Source organism: Castor canadensis, chromosome 7, assembly GCF_047511655.1.
Source record: "Castor canadensis chromosome 7, mCasCan1.hap1v2, whole genome shotgun sequence".
In the NCBI taxonomy this organism is placed as follows: domain Eukaryota; kingdom Metazoa; phylum Chordata; class Mammalia; order Rodentia; family Castoridae; genus Castor; species Castor canadensis.
Genome location: NC_133392.1, coordinates 6,638,611 through 6,662,280, shown reverse-complemented (window position 1 = coordinate 6,662,280; position 23,670 = coordinate 6,638,611). Strand labels below are relative to the sequence as shown.

At 39.9% G+C, this 23,670-nt stretch overlaps 1 protein-coding gene across 9 annotated transcripts in view; it reads left to right on the top strand.

The window, feature by feature from the left end:
• Fank1 (fibronectin type III and ankyrin repeat domains 1) overlaps positions 1–23,670 on the top strand; it is a 114,818-nt gene that overhangs the window by 53,699 nt on the left and 37,449 nt on the right. For 6 of the 9 annotated variants that reach the window (XM_074078079.1, XM_074078080.1, XM_074078076.1 and 3 more), the window contains one exon: positions 10,594–10,771. The exons of the other annotated variants lie outside the window; for them this stretch is intronic. In XM_074078079.1, coding sequence (XP_073934180.1) covers positions 10,594–10,771 — 178 coding nt within the window. The remainder of the gene's footprint in view (positions 1–10,593; positions 10,772–23,670) is intronic. 9 annotated transcript variants of the gene reach the window in all.

The following is a 23,670-nucleotide window of genomic DNA, read 5'->3' as shown; positions in this document are numbered from 1 at the left end:
AACACTTCATTGTATATCATTGTATATATATATATATATATATATATATACATTTTTTTATTCAGTTATTGGTTTTTGGGCAGAGGAGCGAGAAGGGGTTGAGAAAGAAGAATGGAAAAGGTGGGAGAGGTCAGTGATACTTATGGGAAGATGAAAAAGATTTATTTGCATTCAAGCTGAGATCAAAGCGGTGCATTTGTAACTTGTAGAGAGAGGGGAAGTAAATCTACTTTCAAACTGTATTTTATACATAGGAAAGACACTTTTTGGAAGGACAACAATGATATAATAGCTGCCTTTGAATTTTGTTTGCAGAACAGGTTTAGTTACTGTTTGCTGGGAAGGGTCTGAACATGAATCTTGGCATGTCTTAAAGACATGCTTAGAGCCAAGAGACAGATGAATGTGAAAACAATCCCATAGTGGAAGCAGGGGATTTCTTCTATAGGATGTTATTCTGATAAATGCAAAGAACAATGACCATTATTTATAATTAATATCCAATTTATGATCCTGGTTCTTTCTAAACTGGCAGTAAAAATACAATATATTTTCTGTGTACACCCTGGTAACCTATTTAGAAGGAATGTGTTTGGGGAGATTCGCAGTACAAAGTTTGTCTTTATAAGCTAAGTTTATCCAACTCTTCTGTTTATTCTTTTCTTATTATTGGAAACCATTGTCGAAAGCTGTTGGAATCAAAGATGTGGTTGCACATTACAAAGGAATCCTATTTGGAAGAACTACAGTGTGTGATGAATATTAAGGATTGATTCAAACATGAAAGTATAATGTTTTTGTTATTAAATAATGAGTGAATTTTCTCTGGAGGGCTTAATATTAGCTGTACCACTCTACTGTTATTGAGGTGGTTGAATTGACTTTTAGGTTTAGATTTTTCCTGGGTGAGTTTGCAGAGCATGTTACTGCAGAAGTACAGAAATGGAAGGATGATCCTGTTCTTTATCACCCTGACAGGGTTTCCTTGAGGCATGAGCTCAAATGTCCCCCAGCTCCTGTCCTTTTCCTTTAGTTCAATACTCACAGCTGTGATAACTTTTGGAGGGCAGGAGTCTCTGCTTATTGTTTGTATCTCCTGGAGACTGTCTAAAAGGGCTGGAACTGACTGTCCTGTCCTCTGCATGTTCAATACTTAGCAGAGGTCCATCACAAAGTAACATTCAAAAAGATATTAAGAATCAAAGGACGGAGCATGGAAGGATGTGGGGCAGAGAAAGAAATGATGACTAAAGTCTAGAGTAGTGATGTAGTCACCATCACCACTTAATTCTGCATTATTTGCTAGAAAACTGTACGGTTTCAAATATTTTGGGGTCAATATACATTATTTCATTACTTTTGTGTGAAAAAGAGAGGCTCCTAACAGTGACTGATTTCTGTTACTTCTGTTACTGCTGACGAGCTCAGAGTTGGAGACAGAGTGTCACGTCCTGGGGGATGACTCTTATGCACTAGAAGATGTACTCACAAGATGATTTGAATTAACTGATAAAGGTATTGGGAACCTCTCTGCATATTTGAAGTTAGTTGCTGTCTGTTTCATACCCACCGGTAAATATTACGGAGTCTAGATTTTGATGAGTGCTAACTGCAGTAGAATGAAATATAATGTTATACACTGTGTGTTAAGACACTCCTTATCTGCCATGGTTAAGTTAATGATAGTATATTTTAGGGAGTTAAAAACAGAACCTCATGAATATTTGAATCCTAACAGATCAATTCAAAGCTCAAATCAAACATCTGCTGAATTGGGTAGAGGGAGAGGGAAGGACTTTCCTTGACAGGCTTGATCTCCAGCTGGATTGAAGTGTCGTTGGAATTAAGAAAATACTACAAACACAGAGCTACCATGGATTTCTGAATTTGAAACCGAGCTACATCAACACTAACATTTAGAGATAACTTTGAAGTATAGCTTACCTGGATGCCTATTTACTCGGGAAGTAAGACAAGAATAAGGATAGAAATACACCACACCTACAGTACCTTGTTCTTTTTTTTTTTTTATTAAGTGCATCAGACAAAGATGTAAAATAATAATTACATTATTATGCCACCACCCAAGCTTAAGAAACAAAATATTACCAGTAAAATTATTTTTCTTCCATTTTACTCCTTTCACTCTTTCTTTCTCTGATACAGATTTTCAAATCAAATTTTTTGTAATATCATTCTGTACATATCATTTTATAACTTCCCTTTGTGATTCAACCTCTCACTCCCAGATATATGGGAACATAATTAACTTTCTCTTTAATATTAACTGCTATGTAGCATTCTGTTATATGGTTATTAATAATTCATCTACTTTTCTCATTCGGTGCATGTAGTTTTCAATTTTCCCCAAGGGCAAAGTTGCATAGCCCTTATGCATGATAAGGACTGAAGCTAGGAGTGGGATTGCTGGGGGATGAAAGTGCTCATCCTGACCTGTGCCCAGCCAAGTTGCTCTCCAAAGTGGTTTCTCAATTTACCCTCTTGAGCAGCTTGAGAGTATTCCCATTCTTCCTCTTTGTTGCTATCGGCAAATACCAATTTTAATAAATTTGTTGAATGTGAAATACCATCATTTTAATCACATTGTTCTGATTATCAGTAAGGTTGGCGTATTATTTTTGCATTTCTCTTCTGCTGAATTGCTCAGTAATATCTTAGTAGCATTTATTTTCCTTATGAATATATGTAAGTGCTGGCAGAATGGCTCAAGTGGTAGAGTGTCTGCCTAGCAAGCATGAGACCCTGAGTTCATCCCCTAGTACAGCCAAAAGACAAAAAAGGATGTATGTAAGCTAATCGTATGCATTTTGAACATTTTCCTGTTGCTTGTTATAAAATATCCTACCACTTGTTGTTCTAAGTATATTTTAAACTTCAGTGCAAACTGTCAAAAGAATATGTATAGCAATTTGACTTTTCGTATTTGGTTTCATATCTGTCATTTTACAGATTCATTGTTCATTTCCATAGAAAAGCCCCAGAGCTCCATGTGAGGCACTGCTAATGGGAGAAAGAGCACAGACTTTGGAGTTAGAGACCTGGGTTGAAACTCAGGCATGCTCTTCATATATCCATTTTGTAGCTTTGAACAAGCTGATTTACCTTTTTGAGCCATGGTCTCCTCCTCTCCTTCCTCATTTGTGAATTGAGAACACTAAGTCACTGCGAGGTTAGACACTACTGATCGAGTGCTCTGTGAAGTGCCTTGCTTAGAGCAGGCCTGCAGTAAGTTGAAGTTAGTATAATTAAGTAAAAGAACTGTCTTGGAACCACATTTCTCACTTTTCTTATTATCTGTTATCCATATGAAATTCCAACCAAGGTTTCCATGTACCAAAAAGTGTGAGATAAGTGAGTGTTATGGCTTGTTTCAAAAGCATTTCCACTACCTCAGGTTTGCAAAGTCCTTATATACTTCAAATCACTTTTCAATATCTTATCACATGCTTTTGTCTTTGCAGTAAATCTCCAGTTTCCTAATGAGGAAAACCCATAGTAGAGTCAGGAGAGGAAGGAGTATTTATCAGTTTTAAAGGATAAGGATGTGTGGGGAAAAAATTTAGGTATGTTACATTAAAATGTCTTAGATGGCATCCTTGCCTTCAGGCTCTGCTAGATGGCCAGTAGGTGAGGCCTGGCAGTGGCAGTGGGGGGCTCCTCTGTACCCAACCCCTCCTGCCTCCTTTGCTTGGTGTCTGTTTGGTGTCCTTGCTCCCCACCAATGTTAGCCCTCTCCCTGCTGCCATCCTGGTTACACTTGTGTCCTGGAGACAGAGGAGGTGCCCACAAATGTGGGTTATGGGTGTAAGTAAACTGATTCCTTGGAAATAAATGTGATACAGAATATCTACTTGGAACAGAAAGGTCAATAAATTGAGCCAGAGTGTAATTGAAATGTCTCTCACCATGATGCTTACTCACTGACTTATTCTTGTTTTATTTTATATCAAACTTGCCACAGGAAGCTTAGTGAGGAAGAATGTAGGCTGGTAGTTGGTTTAGCTGAATTTTTCTCCTATTAAAAATAAGTAAAAATGCCTAATTACATTTTTCCCTTTCCAATGCTATAATGGCATTAAACTACCAAAAACATCAGCTATAATTTTATTTCTTTGGTTATCCTTTTCCTAAATTCATTTCCAGTTCTTTCTCCTGTATGTGTCTATGTATTTTATGTCACCATGATCACTGCATCTTCATCTTTTCCTTAGCATCTGCAGCACACTTATGTCAGTGCTGCCTCCAGGCTTTACTGGCTACACATTCTTGCATTTGAGCAATGTAACATCTTCCATACACTTGGACATTTAGATTGTTTGCAGTTGCTACTCTGAGTGGTGCTAAAGTGATTCTCTCTGGCTTTTATCTTATTTATCATTCTTGTATGCAGGTATTTAAATATAGGGTGGTGTGGGCAGCACATAGAAAGTTTAGGGGCATGGCTGCTTGATGAGCGACCTCCCTGGCAAAAGTTATGTGACCTCTGTGTGTTTATAGCCTCATCTATACTGGCTGAGGGAAATTCTAGTACTTCATGAGGTCATTGTGAATATTAAGTAATATATGTAAAAAGCTTAGAACATGGATACAAAGTGAAGTCTCATTAAAATTTAGCTCTAAGACAATCCATTGTGGAGCTGGATGAAGGCATAGATGAGATAAGTCTCAACAGGCTCATGCTGACAATTGCTGAAGCCAGGCAACAGGTACAAAGGGATTTGCTATACTGCTGTCTTTTTTTATGTTTGAAATTTACTTTTATAATAAACACTAAAAGCACACATAATACCAAAATCATTTAGCTTTTCTATTTATTTTTTGATTTCTGAATCATTTTCTTTGGATATGTTTCTAGAGGTGGGGTCACCAGATGAGAAATCCTATCACTGTTGATTAGTGAAATGTGCAGTATGATCCATAATTGTGAGCTCATCAGTTTCAAACAGCACAGGCTACCACCAGCACACGTTTCCAGTGCAGTTTTGTGAGTGAAACAATGCCTCCCAGTTATTTTAACTTAACTATTTTTTATTTATGCCATAATGGCATTAAAATTTACCAAAGAAAATCAGCCATATTTCTACTCCTTTTTGTCGTAGAGATAGTTAGAGTCTAGAAATTTGAGCATTTTCTTAATTGCAGTTATTGGCAGTTATCATTTAAAAATTTTCACATTGTCTACTTCTGTGCTTGCTCATTTCAGCTGTTCAGGTTTTATAAAAGCAATATAACAGCTTGGTGGAATTAAACTTATTTTAGCTGCCTTATTTTTGAGGGAAAGGAAAAGCTGTCATCACTCTATGATCATTTTGATATTTGATTTAAAAATTCCTTCTTTATATGTATTCATGGCAAACATTTTTGATACTTTTAAAATCCGAAATGTGGGAATTCTTATGATCTCCATGGCATGCTGATTTTGAATATGGTTTTGATTTATGGTTGCTATAAATATATGGTCAAGCCACAATAAATCACTACACTGTTCTTTATATAGCAGCCGTCCCTCAGTGTGCCGTTGTCCTCATTATGGGCCATCTGCCACCAGAGGCCAGGTTGCACATGTCCCTCATCATGAAATCTGACTTCAGTAAGCTTTCAGGTGTATTTTTTTGAAGAGCAGGAAAATAGCAGTTCTGTGCTATGGTTTCTATATTTATATAATGAACCAAAGCTTTTGCTTTTTCTCTTCATAATCTCCCTCTTTTCATGATACTAATCCAGTTACTAATTCAAACTCATAGTTGATCAGCAATTCTCTCTGTTGGTTTTGTTTTTTGTTTGTTTTGAGACAGGATCTCATTATGTAACTCAGGCTGGCCTTGAACTCACAATTCTCTTGTCTTACAAACTCCTGAGTACTGAGATTATAGGCATGGCCACCACTCCCACCTGCAGGTTTTGAAATATGGTCAACTGGTTATCATAGGGATACTTAGTAATCTGATATTTTTCCTAATTTGTCTCTGGAGTTTTCTTTTATGGACTTGGCACAATTCTGTTGTGTTAATTATTAAAGTCCTGGAAACAGGATGTTGAGGCCTAATGTCATAGAGTGGCTTACTTAAACTTTCTGGTTTCCACATCTAAACTTAGAGTTTGTCAGCAGCAGCCTTGTCTTATGAGTTTCTTATGACTCAAGAGCCATGGTTTTTGCCATCTCCCGAGAAACCACAGGGATGACTGAATGGTGACAGTGTTTGAAGTCCTTCACTTTTTCACATTTATTACTCAACAAATGGCACCAGCAGTATAAATTGTTCTGTTTGTCAGATTTGCATAAGAATTTTCTTACAGAAAGTTTTTTTGGTACATAACACATACATCGGCTCTCATATAATAGTCCTTTTGAGGTACTTGTAGTTTTGTTTTTTTTCCTTTTTGGAGAAACTTTTTTTTTTTTTTTTTTGGTGGGCCTGGGGTTTGAACTCAGGGTTTGAAGCTTCAAAGCAGACACTGTTTGAGCCACACCTCCAGTCCATTTTGCTCTGGTTATTTTGGAGATCAGGTCTTGAAAACTATTTGCCAGGCTGGGCTCAAACTATAATCCTCCTGATCTCAGCCTCCGAAGTAGCTAGGATTAAAGCCATGAGCTATACCCTGGCATTTTTTGTGAAACTTTTAAGATAAGAAAAGTTAAAAGATCTTCCCAATTATTTAAAGGGACCATGCAAAACTGAAAGTAAGGTCTTGTTTTTCTATTTTGTTGGTAATCTAAAGATAAACTTTAGGTCTTAGTTTGTGATATTAGAATATGTGACTCACTCTGGTTATTAGACTTAAACAAGCAAAAGTTTCTTTAAAAAGATCTGATACTTAAAGCCAGGAAAAAAAATAGAGCTTTAAAATTTGTATGCTGGGCACCGGGCTCACACCTGTCATCCCACGCTATGCAAGAAGCTGAGATTGGATGATCACAGTTCCAGGCCAGTCTGGACAAAAAAGTTTGTGAGGCCATCTCAACAGAAAAAAACACTGGGTGTGATGGTGTAAGTCTATCATCCCAGCTATGCTGGGGAGTGTAAAGCAGGAGAATGGTGGTTCAGGCTGGCCTGGGCCAAAAAGTGAGACCCTATTCAAAATAATCAGAGAAAAAAGACTGGAGGCATGGCTCAAGCCATAGAGTGCTTGCCTAGAAAAGCCCTGAGTTTAAACCCCAGTACCACCAAAGAAAAGTTTTGTATATAAAAACACAGCATGCAAATTGTGTCTACCAATGTGTATTGGTGGCCTGTGTTGTATATATCTTAGGAAACGTGTGCAAAATTTATGAAAACAGTTCCTAAGAGTGTTTCTACTGATAAAAGATAAAAGGACCATCAGGTCCTGTCTGGCATTATAGCTTTCTGCAAAAGTAGCTCTTGCCCAAGTGGGCCTCAGCATCTTGCCAAGCTTTGTATCAGAGTAAAAGACAATGGAGAAGGTCATTGGTGGTCAGTGACAGGGCATGGCAAAATCATGTGACTCCTATTACCTGGTGTGCAGGCACAAGGCTTTACTCATCCTAGTGCAATTAGAGAGGCTGTGGTGCCCTTACATTTGGATCACTCCTAAAAACCAATTGAGTGAATAATAATGACAGAACTTCCACACCTACAGCTTGTCTGGGATCTGGAGGGATGATGAGCAGTGAGGGCTCCCACTCAATCATGACCCAGCAGCCTTAAGTGAGCTCGAGGATAGGCCTTGGGGCAGAAGATGGTTGTGGCGTTGCCAAACTGACTGAAGGAGGTCTCTTGTTTGCCTGTATCATAGACAAGCGAAGAGCAAGGCCTGAGAAAATAGTGTACCCGAGAAGTTAATGCTCTATTGATCCTCATATAGGTTCATGAGGAGCCATTTGGCTGGTCCCTTCCAAGATTTGACATTAATTTAGAATTTCTTGCTTGTCCTGATTTCTAGTGAGATTCTAGGCTGGATGTCTTTGGAACTGAAACATGAGTTGGCCTCTTGTTATGCTGGGGCTATTCTGTTATCATCTGCCTATCCTGGCCTTTGGTTTCAGAGGGCTCTGAAAACAAAGTGACTTGTTTAACATGGTGTCTTGATGTGCCAATGTGAGTCACTGCATTTGCCAGCCAGGACTGCCAGGATAAAATGAGATGACTCATGCTGAAAGGTCAGTGTCTGGCTTGTTAGTGTCTTCCCCACATGTGGTAATTTATATTTACAACACTGGAATTGGTTTCTCTGAGAAAGCCAGCAGTCCCATAAGAACAATGTGTAGTATTTATTTTTATAGTTATTTTTCAGAAATTAATATTTCAAGCCTACTAAAATGAAAGTAAGGCACCCAAATATATCATACAGGTTTGAAATGTGGACATTTTGCCACATATGTTCAAAGTTCTTTTCATAAAGAAATAAAACCTTGTTGAGTGTGGTGATTCATGCCTGTAATCCCCACTACTCGGGAGGCAGAGATGCAGAGGATCTCCTATCTCAACCCCCACCCCCATCTCAACCAATAGAAACAAGTATGGTGGCACATACCTGTCATCCCAGCTATGCAGGAAACATAAATAGGAGGATCAAAGTCCAGCCTGGCCCAGGCGTAAATGCAAGACCCTATTAGAAAAAATAATGGAAACAAAAAGGGCTATGGGTATGGCTCAAATGGTAGAGCACCTGTCTAGCAAGCACAAGGCCCTGAGTTCAAACTCCAGTACTACCAGAAAAAAATAATAATGAAATAAAAATTTACAGACAGAATGGTGAGACACCTTTCTTTTTGCACCCATCATGTCTCTGTCCCTTTCAGTGCATATCTGAGGTGTTGTATACTTCTTGCCCTCTGTGTTTTCAACTTTGTCTGCTTATCTAAGTAGTCATAAATAATGTGTACTGTTTATTTATTGTAAAAACTTAATGTTTCCTTTTGCAAACTGTGTTTTTTTTTTTTTGTCATTTGGGATTTATCTATGTCAATGCATATAGAATTAGTTCCTTTTAGCTACAGTATGGAATTTCAGGCATGAAAGATACCAAAATTTAGATGCTTTTTACATGTTATTTAATTATCACAACTACTTCCAAAGTATTTTAGGCTGTGTTTCAGAGCATGTATTCAAATCCAGGTTGATTCAATTCCACCATGCTTTCTATAAATATTTGGAAAATTAAGTTAGGAAATATGAGCTTGCAAGCTGTCTCTTCACATTGCTCTGGGATCTCAATGCACAGGGAATTGTTGGCTTGGGCCCTGCTGACCTGAGGCAGGCAAGACCAGGGCAGCCTTGTCTTCTTCAGTGGACTGTAGAGGTCGCAGGGTCTTCAGAGAGCATCTGGCCAGCTTCAAGGGCAATACAAAATCTTTTCTTTTTGAATGACCAATGTGGTAAGTCAGTGACATATTTGGGGCCTGAAAAGTACTGAGGCACAGGGAGAGGTTTCAAAAGGAGCGGAAGACATGGACTGAGAAATTTAAAAACCTAAGAAACTCCAGAAGCAGCAGGCGGACAAAGCCCATAAAAGGAACCACTGCATGCTAGACAATTTGGTATGTACTGTACCGGTCTCCTTATCTTTTACAAAAATGGGACATTCTGTGTTTTCTCTGTACCTTGGTTTCTCATCCAACAGCACCTTATGGAAACCCTCTCAAAGCATCTTGTACAGAACTAGTTCTCTTTAAGAGGCTATGTAACATTACATAATACATCCACAAATCATAACTTCTTTGCCAATGTCCTTCTTAATGGGTATTTTTTTTTTTTTTGCTGTAAACTGCTAATAGTAGCTAATGTCCTTATATCTGTGTCTCTGTGTTCACTAGTGCTCTGATGTCTGTGGAAGAAGTTACTAAAGTTGGTAAGGCCTGGTAGAAGGGTGTGTGTGTTTTTACTTTCAGTAATTGCTGTCATATTGCTTCCTAAAAAGACTCTGATTCATATTTTCCCACAGCCAATGAATGAAAGTTAGCTTCTTCCTAGGTTGTCACTACTAATAGTGATATCTCTTTTAAGTGTCTGACTAGTCAAAAAGTTACAGCTCATTGCTACCGATTTCCATGAACACCGTGGAATCTGAACATCTTTTCATGTTTATTGTTGGCTATTTGTTTTTGCTAGCTTGTCCACTGCTCATTTTTTACCTTCATTAGGATTAGATTTTGTTTTATGCCTTGGTTTGTAAGAACTATTTATATAGAATAGATGTCAACCCTTTTTCATCTGCATTATAAAAACTTGGGCCTTTGTCTCTTGGCTGTGTCTACTAGTCAGTTCACTGAAGGATTATGGCAGCAAATTGAATTTCATCAGCTGAAACAGAAGGATTATGGCAGCAAATTGAATTTCATCAGCTGAAACATATTAGTTTGATATGTTAACCCACCTTTTGGAAGGGCCCATGATTGGAGTTCAATATTGATGGGCCTGGTGTAGTCTGCCTGTGCAAGGAAGTGAGAACTCAATGAGCCAGCCGAGTTTTGCATCCCTTCAGCTTTTCAGGTGTTCTTCAACACCCCTGTGTGCCTGATGTACAGGAAACAGTTGAATCATTGAGTAGCTAGAATCCACTCAGCTAGCCCTTCTTCTGGGGTCCTAAAGTCCTCTGTCATTCCTTTTTTAGAAATCACGCCATCCTCAAAGCCTCATCCACCTGTTGTGGGCAAAGTGACTCATCACAGCATTGAATTATACTGGGATCTGGAAAAGAAAGCAAAACGTCAAGGACCTCAGGAGCAGTGGCATAGGTTCTCAATTGAAGAGGAAGACCCTAAAATGCACAGTTACGGTATCATTTATACGTAGGTGCAAAATTGAATTGCTTACCATTTTGATGTGATTTCCTGGTTGTCTAGAATGACTTCTATTGCCCCTCAAAAGCCTCTACTTGTTTTGAAATTAAAGAAAAGAATGAGTCAGTATCATTTACATTCATGTTCTTTTATGAATCATAATTTTTGGAAAATAAGCATTAGCAATAACTTTGAAATTAAACTTCCTGTGCCTTTGAGAGTTTCTTTGGCTTCTGAAATATTCTAATGGTATATTTTTAAAATCTAAGATTTAGCAACAGAAACCAAAGACACTTTGATAAAATTAAATGAGATTATTTTGTTCATGGAGGTGGGATGTGTAGTCTGCCCTGGCCAATGGCTCTGATCTCTTGTCATACCTCTGTCCCCCTGTCAACCCTCTCCAACCAATTGGCCACCCTTTTGGCCTGGAGCAGGCCAGACTGGCTTCCATGTCAGGACCTTTCTCCTTGCTTTCCCTTAAGTGTGTTTCCTTCCGTTTTATTTGGCTGGAGAATCTCAGATGGACCCTCCCCTGCTCAAAGGGCCATCCAACATTTTCCCTGCCCCCCGGGCAGCCCTGTGTCCATCCTCATTTGGATGCGTCAGAGCCCTGAGCTCTGCTACAGCTATTTCACTTGTCTGCTTGTTTGTTTGCTGTCTCCCCACCAGTATTTAAACTGCAGTGAGAGACAGGTATGATGGCTATGTGTGTGGCACTCTGTCCCCTGCTCCTAGATAGCACTGGCTGGTAGGCAGAGCCCTCAAAAGAGCTGTAGTACAAGTAAACCCCGGTTACAGCAGGGATCAAGGGTCTTTTTGTTCTTAGTTTTCCTGTCAGCTCACACTGATCTCTCTTTGGAAGCATTATCCCTTGCAAAATGGCTCCGTATCTGATTCAGAAAACCAGAAATAAGATACAGATATGGTTTTTACTTCAACCCTTTGCTCTGAGGTAATTGTAGAGTCATGTCCATTTATAAGAAATGATAGAGTTTGTCTGTGTACACATTCCCTGCCCCCACACCTTCCCCTGGCATTGGGAAACTTCTGAAGTATCACAACCAGAAGGTTGGCCCTGATGCAGTCAGAAGACAAAACATCTGTCACTTGTCTGGCCTTTTCCAGGATGGAGAACCCTAGCCAATTTTTCTTTTTTTTTTTTTTTCATTTTTCTTTTATTATTCATATGTGCATACAAGGCTTGGTTTATTTCTCCCCCCTGCCCCCACCCCCTCCCTTACCACCCACTCCACCCCCTCCCGCTCCCCCCCTCAATACCCAGCAGAAACTATTTTGCCCTTATCTCTAATTTTGTTGTAGAGAGAGTATAAGCAATAATAGGAAGGAACAAGGGGTTTTGCTGGTTGAGATAAGGATAGCTATACAGGGCATTGACTCACATTGATTTCCTGTGCATGGGTGTTACCTTCTAGGTTAATTCTTTTTAATCTAACCTTTTCTCTAGTTCCTGGTCCCCTTTTCCTATTGGCCTCAGTTGCTTTAAGGTATCTGCTTTAGTTTCTCTGCATTAAGGGCAACAAATGCTAGCTAGTTTTTTAGGTGTCTTACCTATCCTCACCCCTCCCTTGTGTTTTTATCATGTGCTCATAGTCCAATCCCCTTGTTGTGTTTGCCCTTGATCTAATGTCCACATATGAGGGAGAACATACGATTTTTGGTCTTTTGAGCCAGGCTAACCTCACTCAGAATGATGTTCTCCAATTCCATCCATTTACCAGCGAATGATAACATTTCGTTCTTCTTCATGGCTGCATAAAATTCCATTGTGTATAGATACCACATTTTCTTAATCCATTCGTCAGTGCTGGGGCATCTTGGCTGTTTCCATAACTTGGCTATTGTGAATAGTGCCGCAATAAACATGGATGTGCAGGTGCCTCTGGAGTAACAGTCTTTTGGGTATATCCCCAAGAGTGGTATTGCTGGATCAAATGGTAGATCGATGTCCAGCTTTTTAAGTAGCCTCCAAATTTTTTTCCAGAGTGGTTGTACTAGTCTACATTCCCACCAACAGTGTAAGAGGGTTCCTTTTTCCCCGCATCCTCGCCAACACCTGTTGTTGGTGGTGTTGCTGATGATGGCTATTCTAACAGGGGTGAGGTGGAATCTTAGTGTGGTTTTAATTTGCATTTCCTTTATTGCTAGAGATGGTGAGCATTTTTTCATGTGTTTTCTGGCCATTTGAATTTCTTCTTTTGAGAAAGTTCTGTTTAATTCACATGCCCATTTCTTTATTGGTTCATTAGTTTTGGGAGAATTTAGTTTTTTAAGTTCCCTGTATATTCTGGTTATCAGTCCTTTGTCTGATGTATAATTGGCAAATATTTTCTCCCACTCTGTGGGTGTTCTCTTCAGTTTAGAGACCATTTCTTTTGATGAACAGAAGCTTTTTAGTTTTATGAGGTCCCATTTATCTATGCTATCTCTTAGTTGCTGTGCTGCTGGGGTTTCATTGAGAAAGTTCTTACCTATACCTACTAACTCCAGAGTATTTCCTACTCTTTCTTGTATCAACTTAAGAGTTTGGGGTCTGATATTAAGATCCTTGATCCATTTTGAGTTAATCTTGGTATAGGGTGATATACATGGATCTAGTTTCAGTTTTTTGCAGACTGCTAACCAGTTTTCCCAGCAGTTTTTGTTGAAGAGGCTGCTATTTCTCCATCGTATATTTTTAGCTCCTTTGTCAAAGATAAGTTGCTTATAGTTGTGTGGCTTCATATCTGGATCCTCTATTCTGTTCCACTGGTCTTCATGTCTGTTTTTGTGCCAGTACCATGCTGTTTTTATTATTATTGCTTTGTAATATAGTTTGAAGTCAGGTATTGTGATACCTCCTGCATTGTTCTTTTGACTGAGTATTGCCTTGGCTATTCGTAGCCTCTTGTGTTTCCATATAAATTTAACAGTAGATTTTTCAATCTCTTTGATGAATGTCATTGGAATTTTGATGGGAATTGCATTAAACATGTAGATTACTTTTGGGAGTATAGACATTTTTACTATGTTGATTCTACCAATCCATGAGCATGGGAGATCTCTCCACTTTCTATAGTCTTCCTCAATCTCTTTCTTCAGAAGTGTATAGTTTTCCTTGTAGAGGTCTTTCACATCTTTTGTTAGGTTTACACCTAGGTATTTGATTTTTTTTGAGGCTATTGTAAATGGAATTGTTTTCATTCTTTTTCCGTTTGCTCATTGTTAGTGTATAGAAATGCTAATGATTTTTCTATGTTGATTTTATATCCTGCTACCTTGCTATAGCTATTGATGATGTCTAGAAGCTTCTGAGTAGAGTTTTTTGGGTCTTTAAGGTATAGGATCATGTCGTCTGCAAATAGGGATATTTTGACAGTTTCTTTACCTATTTGTATTCCTTTTATTCCTTCTTCTTGCCTAATTGCTCTGGCTAGGAATTCCAGTACTATGTTGAATAGGAGTGGAGATAGTGGGCATCCTTGTCTGGTTCCTGATTTTAGAGGGAATGGTTTTAATTTTTCTCCGTTAAGTATAATGCTGGCTGTAGGTTTGTCATATATAGCTTTTATAATGTTGAGGAACTTTCCTTCTATTCCTAGTTTTCTTAGAGCTTTTATCATGAAATGATGTTGGATCTTATCAAAGGCTTTTTCTGCATCTATTGAGATGATCAAGTGGTTTTTGTCTTTGCTTCTGTTAATGTGGTTTATTACGTTTATTGATTTTCGTATGTTGAACCACCCCTGCATCCCTGGGATGAAGCCTACCTGGTCGTGGTGAATAATCTTTTTGATGTGTTGCTGAATTCGATTTGCCATTATTTTGTTGAGGATTTTTGCATCAATGTTCATTAAGGAGATTGGCCTATAGTTCTCCTTTTTGGAGGTGTCTTTGCCTGGTTTTGGGATAAGTGTAATAGTGGCTTCATAAAATGTGTTTGGCAGTTTTCCTTCCCTTTCTATTTCATGGAACAGTTTAAGGAGGGTTGGTATCAGTTCTTCTTTAAAGGTCTGATAGAATTCAGCAGAGAATCCATCAGGTCCTGGACTTTTCTTTTTGGGGAGACTCTTGATTGCTGCTTCAATTTCATTTTGTGTTATAGGTCTATTCAGGTGATTAATTTCCTCTTGGTTCAGTTTTGGATGATCATATGTATCTAGAAATCTGTCCATTTCTTTTAGATTTTCAAATTTATTTGAATATAGGTTCTCAAAGTAGTCTCTGATGATTTCCTGGACTTCATGGTGTTTGTTGTTATCTCCCCTTTTGCATTCCTGATTCTACTAATTTGGGTTTTTTCTCTCCTCATTTTAGTCAGGTTTGCCAGGGGTCTATCGATCTTGTTTATTTTTTCAAAGAACCAACTTTTTGTTTCATTAATTCTTTGTATGGTTTTTTTGGTTTCTATTTCGTTGATTTCAGCTCTTATTTTTATTATTTCTCTCCTTCTATTTGTTTTGGGATTTTCTTGTTCTTGTTTTTCTAGGAGTTTGAGATGTATCATTAGGTCATTGATTTGGGATCTTTCAATCTTTTTAATATATGCACTCATGGCTATAAACTTTCCTCTCAAGACTGCCTTAGCTGTGTCCCATAGGTTCTGGTAGGTTGTGTTTTCATTTTCATTGACTTCTAGGAACTTTTTAATTTCCTCTTTTATTGCATCGATGATCCATTCTTCATTAAGTAATGAGTTATTTAGTTTCCAGCTGTTTGCATGTTTTTTGTCTTTACTTTTGTTGTTGAGTTCTACTTTTACTGCATTGTGGTCAGATAGTATGCATGGTATTATTTCTATTTTCTTATATTTGCTGAGGCTTGCTTTGTGCCCTAGGATATGATCTATTTTGGAGAAGGTTCCATGGGCTGCTGAGAAGAATGTATATTGTGTAGAGGTTGGATGAAATGTTCTGTAGACATCTACTAGGTCCACTTGATCTATTGCATATTTTAGATCTTGGATTTCTTTATTGATTTTTTGTTTGGATGACCTATCTATTGATGATAATGGAGTGTTAAAGTCTCCCACAACCACTGTGTTGGCGTTTATATATGCTTTTAGGTCTTTCAGGGTATGTTTGATGAAATTGGGTGCGTTGACATTGGGTGCGTACAGATTGATGATTATTATTTCCTTTTGGTCTATTTCCCCTTTTATTAGTATGGAATGTCCTTCTTTATCTCGTTTGATCAATGTAGGTTTGAAGTCTACTTTGTCAGAGATAAGTATTGCTACTCCTGCTTGTTTTCGGGGGCCATTGGCTTGGTAAATCTTCTTCCAGCCTTTCATCCTAAGCATATGCTTATTTCTGTCGGTGAGATGAGTCTCCTGTAAGCAACAAATTGTTGGATCTTCTTTTTTAATCCATTTTGTCAAACGGTGTCTTTTGATGGGTGAATTAAGTCCATTAACATTAAGTGTTAGTACTGATAGGTATGTGGTGATTCCTGCCATTTGGTTATCTTAGTTGTTTGAAGGTTTGATTGTGTGTACCTAACTTGATGTTACTCTCTACTGTCTTGCTTTTTCTTATCCTGTGGTTTGGTGCTGCCTGCCTTTTCATGGTTAAGTTGGGTGTCACTTTCTGTGTGCAGGATCCCTTGCAGAATCTTCTGTAATGGTGGCTTTGTGGTCACATATTGTTTTAGTTTCTGCTTATCATGGAAGACTTTTATTGCTCCATCTATTTTGAATGATAGCTTTGCTGGGTAGAGTATCCTGGGGTTGAAGTTATTTTCATTCAGTGCCCGGAAGATCTCACCCCACGCTCTTCTTGCTTTTAATGTTTCTGTTGAGAAGTCTGCTGTGATTTTGATGGGTTTACCTTTGTATGTTACTTGTTTTTTCTCTCTTGCAGCCTTCAATATTCTTTCCTTAGTTTCTGAACTTGTTGTTTTAATGATGATATGTCGTGGAGTAGTTCTATTTTGATCTGGTCTGTTTGGTGTCCTGGAGGCCTCTTGCATTTGTATGGGAATATCTTTCTCTAGATTTGGGAAATTTTCCATTATTATTTTGTTGAATATATTACGCATTCCCTTCGCTTGCACCTCTTCTCCTTCTTCGATGCCCATGATTCTCAAGTTTGGTCTTTTGATGGAGTCAGTGAGTTCTTGCATTTTCTTTTCACAGGTCTTGAGTTGTTTAATTAGTAGTTCTTCAGTTTTTCCTTTAATTACCATTTCATCTTCAAGTTCTGAGATTCTGTCTTCTGTTTGTTCTATTCTGCTGGATTGGCCTTCCGTTTTGTTTTGCAGTTCTGTTTCGTTCTTTTTTCTGAGGTTTTCCATATCCTGGCTGTTTTCTTCTTTATTGTTGTCTATTTTTGTCCTGAGTTCATTTATCCATTTATTCATTGTGTTCTCTCTTTCACTTTGGTGTTTATACAGTGCTTCTATGGTTTCCTTTATTTCTTCTTTTGCTTTTTCAAATTCTCTATTTTTATTGTCTTGGAATTTCTTGAGTGTCTCCTGTACATTTTGGTTGACCCTATCCAGTATCATCTCTATAAAATTCTCATTGAGTACTTGTAGTATGTCTTCTTTTAAATTATTCTTGTAGGCTTCATTGGGTCCTTTGGCATAGTTTATCTTCATTTTGTTGGAGTCTGGCTCTGAGTTTCTGTTCTCTTCATTCCCCTCTGGTTCCTGTACTAATTTTTTGCTGTGGGGAAACTGGTTTCCTTGTTTTTTCTGTCTTCCTGTCATTGTCCTTGGTGTTGTTACTGTCCCTGTACTGTGTGTAATTAAGTATTTTCTAGCTTGTAATAATAACAATGGTAATATTGAGAATGGAAGAGTGAGCTGAGATGGAAAGCAAGAAGTTAAAGAAAAGGGGAAAACAAATATACAGACAAGAGGGAGAAAGCAGAACAAGGTATCAGACAAGAGAGTTTCAAAGGTATAAACAGGGAGTGTTAGTGTACTAATCGACAGTAAGCTGAACAGACAATAGAGTGACAGAGAGAGGATTGAAAATCAAAGATAAAAAAAATAAAAAATAAGTATATGAAAGTAATATCTATTTATAAAATGAATTAAAATAAAATGGAAAATAGAAAATTAAAAAAAACAAAAAAAACCAAAAAACCAAAAAACTTCCAAGTTTATATGCAATGCAATTTCAGTCTTAATAATTTGGATATCCGTCTCAATCTCCAGTCCTGGAGTTGGTGCCTCAGATGTTGTTCTGTAGTTGTCTCATCAAAGGGGATGCATAAAGTAGAACAAAACTACACTCACACACACACAGATGAAAAAAAAAAAAAGCCCCACCAAGTGTCCCCAGTTCAAATGCAATACAGTTTCAGTAAGTTTTTTGGCTTGCAGGTGTAATTCGGTTGTTCTCTCATCAAAGGTAGGGAGAAAAAGAAAAAAAAGCGTCTGGAGACAGTTCTGAGAGTGGTATCTGCAACTGTGGTTTGCCTGCCTGCTGCTCTCAGCCTGTAGCTGGCGGTGTTATTTATGCAGATCTCTGGGGTGAGCTTAGCACTCACCTGGTCCCACAGGCTTTGTTTGCTCAGAGTTCTCCTGTGCAGGAGCCTCTGCTACAGGCTTTTCCCTTTCCAAGCACTGGGAAAGGTGACACTGCCCTGCGTTGTCAGGCCTGCGTGTTTATTTACAGTTCACGTGGGAAGTGGGTCTTCCCTCCTCTCACAAGCGTCCCCGCTCCTGGTTGCTGGGCGCGCGCCCCGCTCCCGCCAGAGCCTCTCCGGCCCGGCTCGTTTATTTACAGTCCCGGGAAGGATTCCCTTCCCCCAATCTTCAGCGCTCAGGGCGCCCCACCCTCTTTCCAGCGTGTCTTAACTGTTCTTATTGCTTAGTACTCAGTTTCTCTTTTTTTCCCGGGTGGAGGTCAGTCTGTCCAGGGGGCTATGCTGCTCTGGCCCAGGCTTGTCTGTGGGGGAACCGCGGTACCGCGAAGCTCACCTGGTCCGCGTCTTCCCAAGCCGTATGGGCGCCGGCCCCTGGCGGCCCCGGGGGCCTCCTCGGTTCTCCATTTAACGTGAAGTGGAGATTCTCTGCGCTGGCTGGAGATGTGGAGGAGTCAAAGTTACGCCTTTTCTCGGTGATTATGCCTGCAAAGTGTGTCTCCAGCGTCTCTCCAAGATTTCACTATAGGAGGGTCGCTTTCTGCTTCCTACCTCTAGCCGCCATCTTGGAATTCCCCTAGCCAATTTTTCTGAGCCCATGTCATATCACTGTCCCTTGTCAACCCTCTTCCTATGTATGCACACATGCACATACACAATTTAGCTATTACCTGAGTGACAGTATCCCTGATATTTGAGAAATATTTCTCTGTATCTAATCAAACAAAAAAGCATTATTTGAAATGTGAAAGTAATTCCTGACCTGACTACCCAATTTTAATTTTAATCATGTCATGTACTCCTCTGTGAAGGTAGTCTCCATCTCAAAACATGAGTGATATTTTTAAGTGTTTCTCTGGAGAAAGAGAAAGGTTTATTTCTTTCCCCATCTCTCTCCTTTAGCAAGCTACTCTTGGCTATGGGCAGAGGGCTTTCCTAGATACTCTTTTACTTGGCCTTTTTCTTTTTTTAAGTGGCTGGATAGACACCCTGCCTAGAGGCTGGATAGACCATGTACACTGGCCTCCAGTTTGGAGTGTATGTCTGCATTTTTTACCTTCTTCCCACAAAGCTGGTTGCTGTGAGGCCAGAGTGGTCTCAGATGATGGCCTAGTATTGCTGAGCTCTTGGCAACGCCTGCAGCGCCAGTTCCCGGGGCAGTGGATAAATGCCAGTGTTCCCTTGGAGAATTATATGGTACAAATCTTGACGCTAGGTGGCAGAATTAGACTGTATCAATCTTCACCTGTTTTTTCATTAGACCACTTTCTCTAGATATTGAAACTAGCAGATGTCTTTCTTTAAAAAGTGATTATCTGGACCATCTGACATCCGGCTGTGGATCAGGAGCTTTCTTCTGACTTGTCAGTTTCTGTTCCCATCTGTCATCAGTCCATCTTGAGTCAGTGGTATGGTCTCTAGGTTGGGCTTTTCTCCATGGTGTCTCAGAGCTAATCAGTCATCTAGCTTTGTGAATTCTCCCTTTGTAAAGTCCCTTTATGCTCCCCCTCAAGAGACTGGCATTTCTACTCCACTAGAACATGAGCTCCATTTTCTGGCAGTTCTCAGCTACATCCCAGACCCTACACTGCCTGGACATTGGCTGATAGAATGAGTTGGTCCTACCCTTCCTTCCTTGGCTTCTGTCCCTTCATTCTATCTTGCCAGTTACTTTTCTTTGTAATCTTCCTTCTGTCAAATGATCTCCAGTGGGTCTCCTTTGTTTGAAGGATGAAGGTCAACTTCCTTAGACTAAAATTTGCTGCCTTTTCACAGCTTGCCCACAACCTGCCTTTCTTGTTGTCTCTCATTTCTGAGCACAAACCCTCTCATCAGATCTACTTCCTGTCCTTTGAGTATGCCTTGATTTTTTCCTCTTCTCCCTGGACAAATTCCCCTCATCATCCATCCTTTCTCTTACCTCAACCAAGAACCTCTCCTTCCTGTCCTATTCTTTGTCCCCCAATTCCTGTGACAATTGGTGCCCATATCATACATTTTATACATTCCATCAGCATATATTATCAGGCACCTACCATGTGCCAGACACTGTTCTGGATGCTGGAGATTTGGCACTGGGAACAGATAGAAATTCCTCATGGGGAGGAAGCAAATCATAAGTAAGTTGCATAAATGAAAATATGTAGTATGTCAGATGGTAATGAGTACTAAGAGGAAAAGCATAGGAAAAGTTGTGAGTCTGGGCTGGAGGCAAGGAAATCATCACTGAGAAAGAAACTTCTGAGTGAAGACCTGAAGCAAGTGAGAGATATCTGGAGGAAGAACTTTCCAGGCAAAGCAAATACCAAATGGGAAAGCCTTGAGGTTGGTGTGTCCTGGCATGCTCCAGGAACATGGTGGAGCAGAGGGAACAAAGCTGAGAGTAATAGAGATGAGGTCATCCTTTCCCCTACCCCTCTCTTGCAATATTGGGGTTTGAACTCAGAGCCTCATGTTTCCTAGGCAGATGCTCTACTGCTTGAGCCTGGCTTCCACCAAAACCCTGTCTTTACTCAGAGAGGTAGGGAAAGTGCAAAGACACTGCTAGGCTGAAGAGAGGCATGATCTGGCTTATGTTGTATGAGTGTCACTCTGGCTGCCAGGCTGATATTGGGCTAAGGGAATGCAAGGCAGAAAACACCAAGGAGGACTAATTAGGAAGTGTTTGCAGTAATTGAGGTGGAAGATTACAGAACAGTATGACAAGTGGTTGAACACAAGATATGTTTTAAAGATAGGTTTGAAAACTGGGCTAGTGTAACTGAGCACACATGTGTAGTCCCAGTCACTCTGGAGGCTGAGGCAGGAGGATCCCTTGAGCCCAGGAGTTTGGGGTCAGCCTTGGCAACAGAACGATACCTGGTTTCAAAAAAAATTTTTTTAGAAAAATTGCCAGTGAAGCAGATATTGGGTGTGAGAGAAAGAAGATAGAGGAGTTCGTGTGTATGCAAGCACACTTAGGAGACAAAGCCTACCCAAACCATAGCACAGACCTATGCTCACTTAACTATAAAATTCATCAGTTCATGAGAATAGCTTGTGCCAGGCTGATATTTTAGTTTTATAAATTATTTTTTAGGGTGTGCAGTTTTTCTGAATATTTATCTTGGTATTAGAGCTTTTCCTTTTCAGTGTATTTATACCTGTTTTTCATGCATATCTATTTCCTTGTTTTCTCAATTAAAATATTTTTCTTAATGCCATTGGTATAACTTTTTATTGTCGTACAGCCTCTTTTTCATTGATATGTGAGATAGCCATTATCTATTGCTATATAACCATCTGCCCCCAAGCTTAGTGGCCTAAGGCAGAAACATGCATGTGTCTGCTCATGATCTGTGACTTGGGCAATGTGGGGCTACTCAGCTCTGTTCTGTATGGAATTGGTAGCTCTGTTGGGTGGGAAGAACCAAGTAGCTTCATTTTAGCCCCAGCCTCTGCTGGGTGGCAGGTACTACAGGAAACTACCTGGGCTTTTCTCTCTCCCTTCACTGTCTGCCATCTTCCAGTGACTGTCTTATCAGGTAACCTCTCTCTAGCAAGGAAGTGCCCTTTCCAAGGGCACGAATGCAGAAATTCCAGGCCTCGTATAATCCATGTCCAGAGCTGCACAGCATGACTTCTGCCGCCTTCCCTCTTACTCCAGGGAGAGGGCTAGACCCTGCCTCTGTGTACCTGCAGGCATGGGGGGCTTGTTGCCAGTCTCGCTGGCCTTCTAGTACATGCCACTTCTTTTAGGTGAAGAGAAGTGTACTTCAAGCAAAGATGACATCAGATCTCAGTAGAATCCCCCAGCAAAGAGCAGGGAAGCAGAGCCATATGGCAGGGGACCTGAGACACCGAGTCATTTTCTTGGTTCTGTTAAAACTGTGCTAGAGAAATCATTTAGGTTTTGGTGTCTGAAGTAACTTGTGGTGCAAAAAAAAGGATGGCTAAGTGTTAAGAACTTTATTTCACCTGGAAATGTCATCTTTTGGATAAACAATAAAGGGGAGAGATACCAAGAAAAGAGGGGACTTCATTAACATTTATCAGTTTTCAGAAAGGGCTCTGTGGGCCTCTGGATCTCACTGAGGGGTCTCTCTGGTCACAACATCCTCTTTGGCATTCTGTGCTCACCCTGTTGAGGGTACCGGGTCCTGCCTCTACAGTGTTCATGCCCTTCTGACCCCACATTCCTTTCTCAGGTTGCCATCTAGAAATGAATCATCTGTCTGTCATGGAAGTCCCTCACCCAATTTCTTACTGCAGGCTAGAGAGAGGCTCCCTAGAGGATGCTCTCCTGCCTCTCCCCCACCCCTTACTCCTTACTTTCAGGAATCACTTGTCTGATGAGTGAGTTCAGCAGAAGGAGCTCAAAAAGGCCACCAGGGTGTCTTCTGGGGGGTCCTGCTCCCTCTTAGTGGGTGGTGGATCTATACCCCTTCATCAGGGGAGAGAGTGCAAAGTGTCATTAATAAGTGAGGTGACAAGATTCTACCTTCCTAGGTCTGAAGCCACATTTTTCAGGTGAGCTTCTATTGGTCAGCATTGTCATCTCAACTTGACTCAGTTGTCCTTTCTGCACCCCCCTTGACTACCCCTCATCTTGCCACCCCTTCAGCAGAAGACAGCATCAGCCTGCTGTTCTGAGGTTCATCTCAGCCCAGAGCTGGTCCAGGCTGCCTCCTAGCCTGGCCCAGCCCCTGGCAAGGAACAAGGATTAGACACTAGATATGTTTGTTGAATTGCATGGAATAGAATTGGTGTATAAATATTTGGGTTGCACATAAACATCCTTGAAATTTTGGTTGTGAGTATCAAAGTATGGTTTTGGCCTCTGAAGAAGATCCACTGAAAATGAGAGAAAAATTAGAGGCAAAAAATATTTGCAGAAAACAATGGTAAACTTGGAGTGCAAGGAACAACAGAGAATATTCTGAAAAGAAGAGAACAAGTGCTGGAGTGAAGCAGGAAAGAAGAGAGCTGGAAACAATATGTGTGCCTCCCGAAACTCAAGCCTTTGAAGTTGTAGGAAAGAAAAAATTTAGACAGATTTGAAATTTAGTCGGATATCAATAAAGACTTTTGGCAGCAAAGGGAAACTGAGGTTTTGGGCAATATGGGAAATATATATATATCCCTGTCACCATTGAAGGCCTGATATCTTTGAATGGGAGCCCAGGTGGGATCTCCCCAGGTCTGCAAGGTCCCAGTGTCCTCTGAGCAGTCAGGCTGCCAGCTGCCTCACTGCATTTCTTGGTGCTCATTTTTCAGACTCCAAATTACTAGTCTCAGAACTCCTTCCCTCTGGAAATGTGTGGATTTCCACCT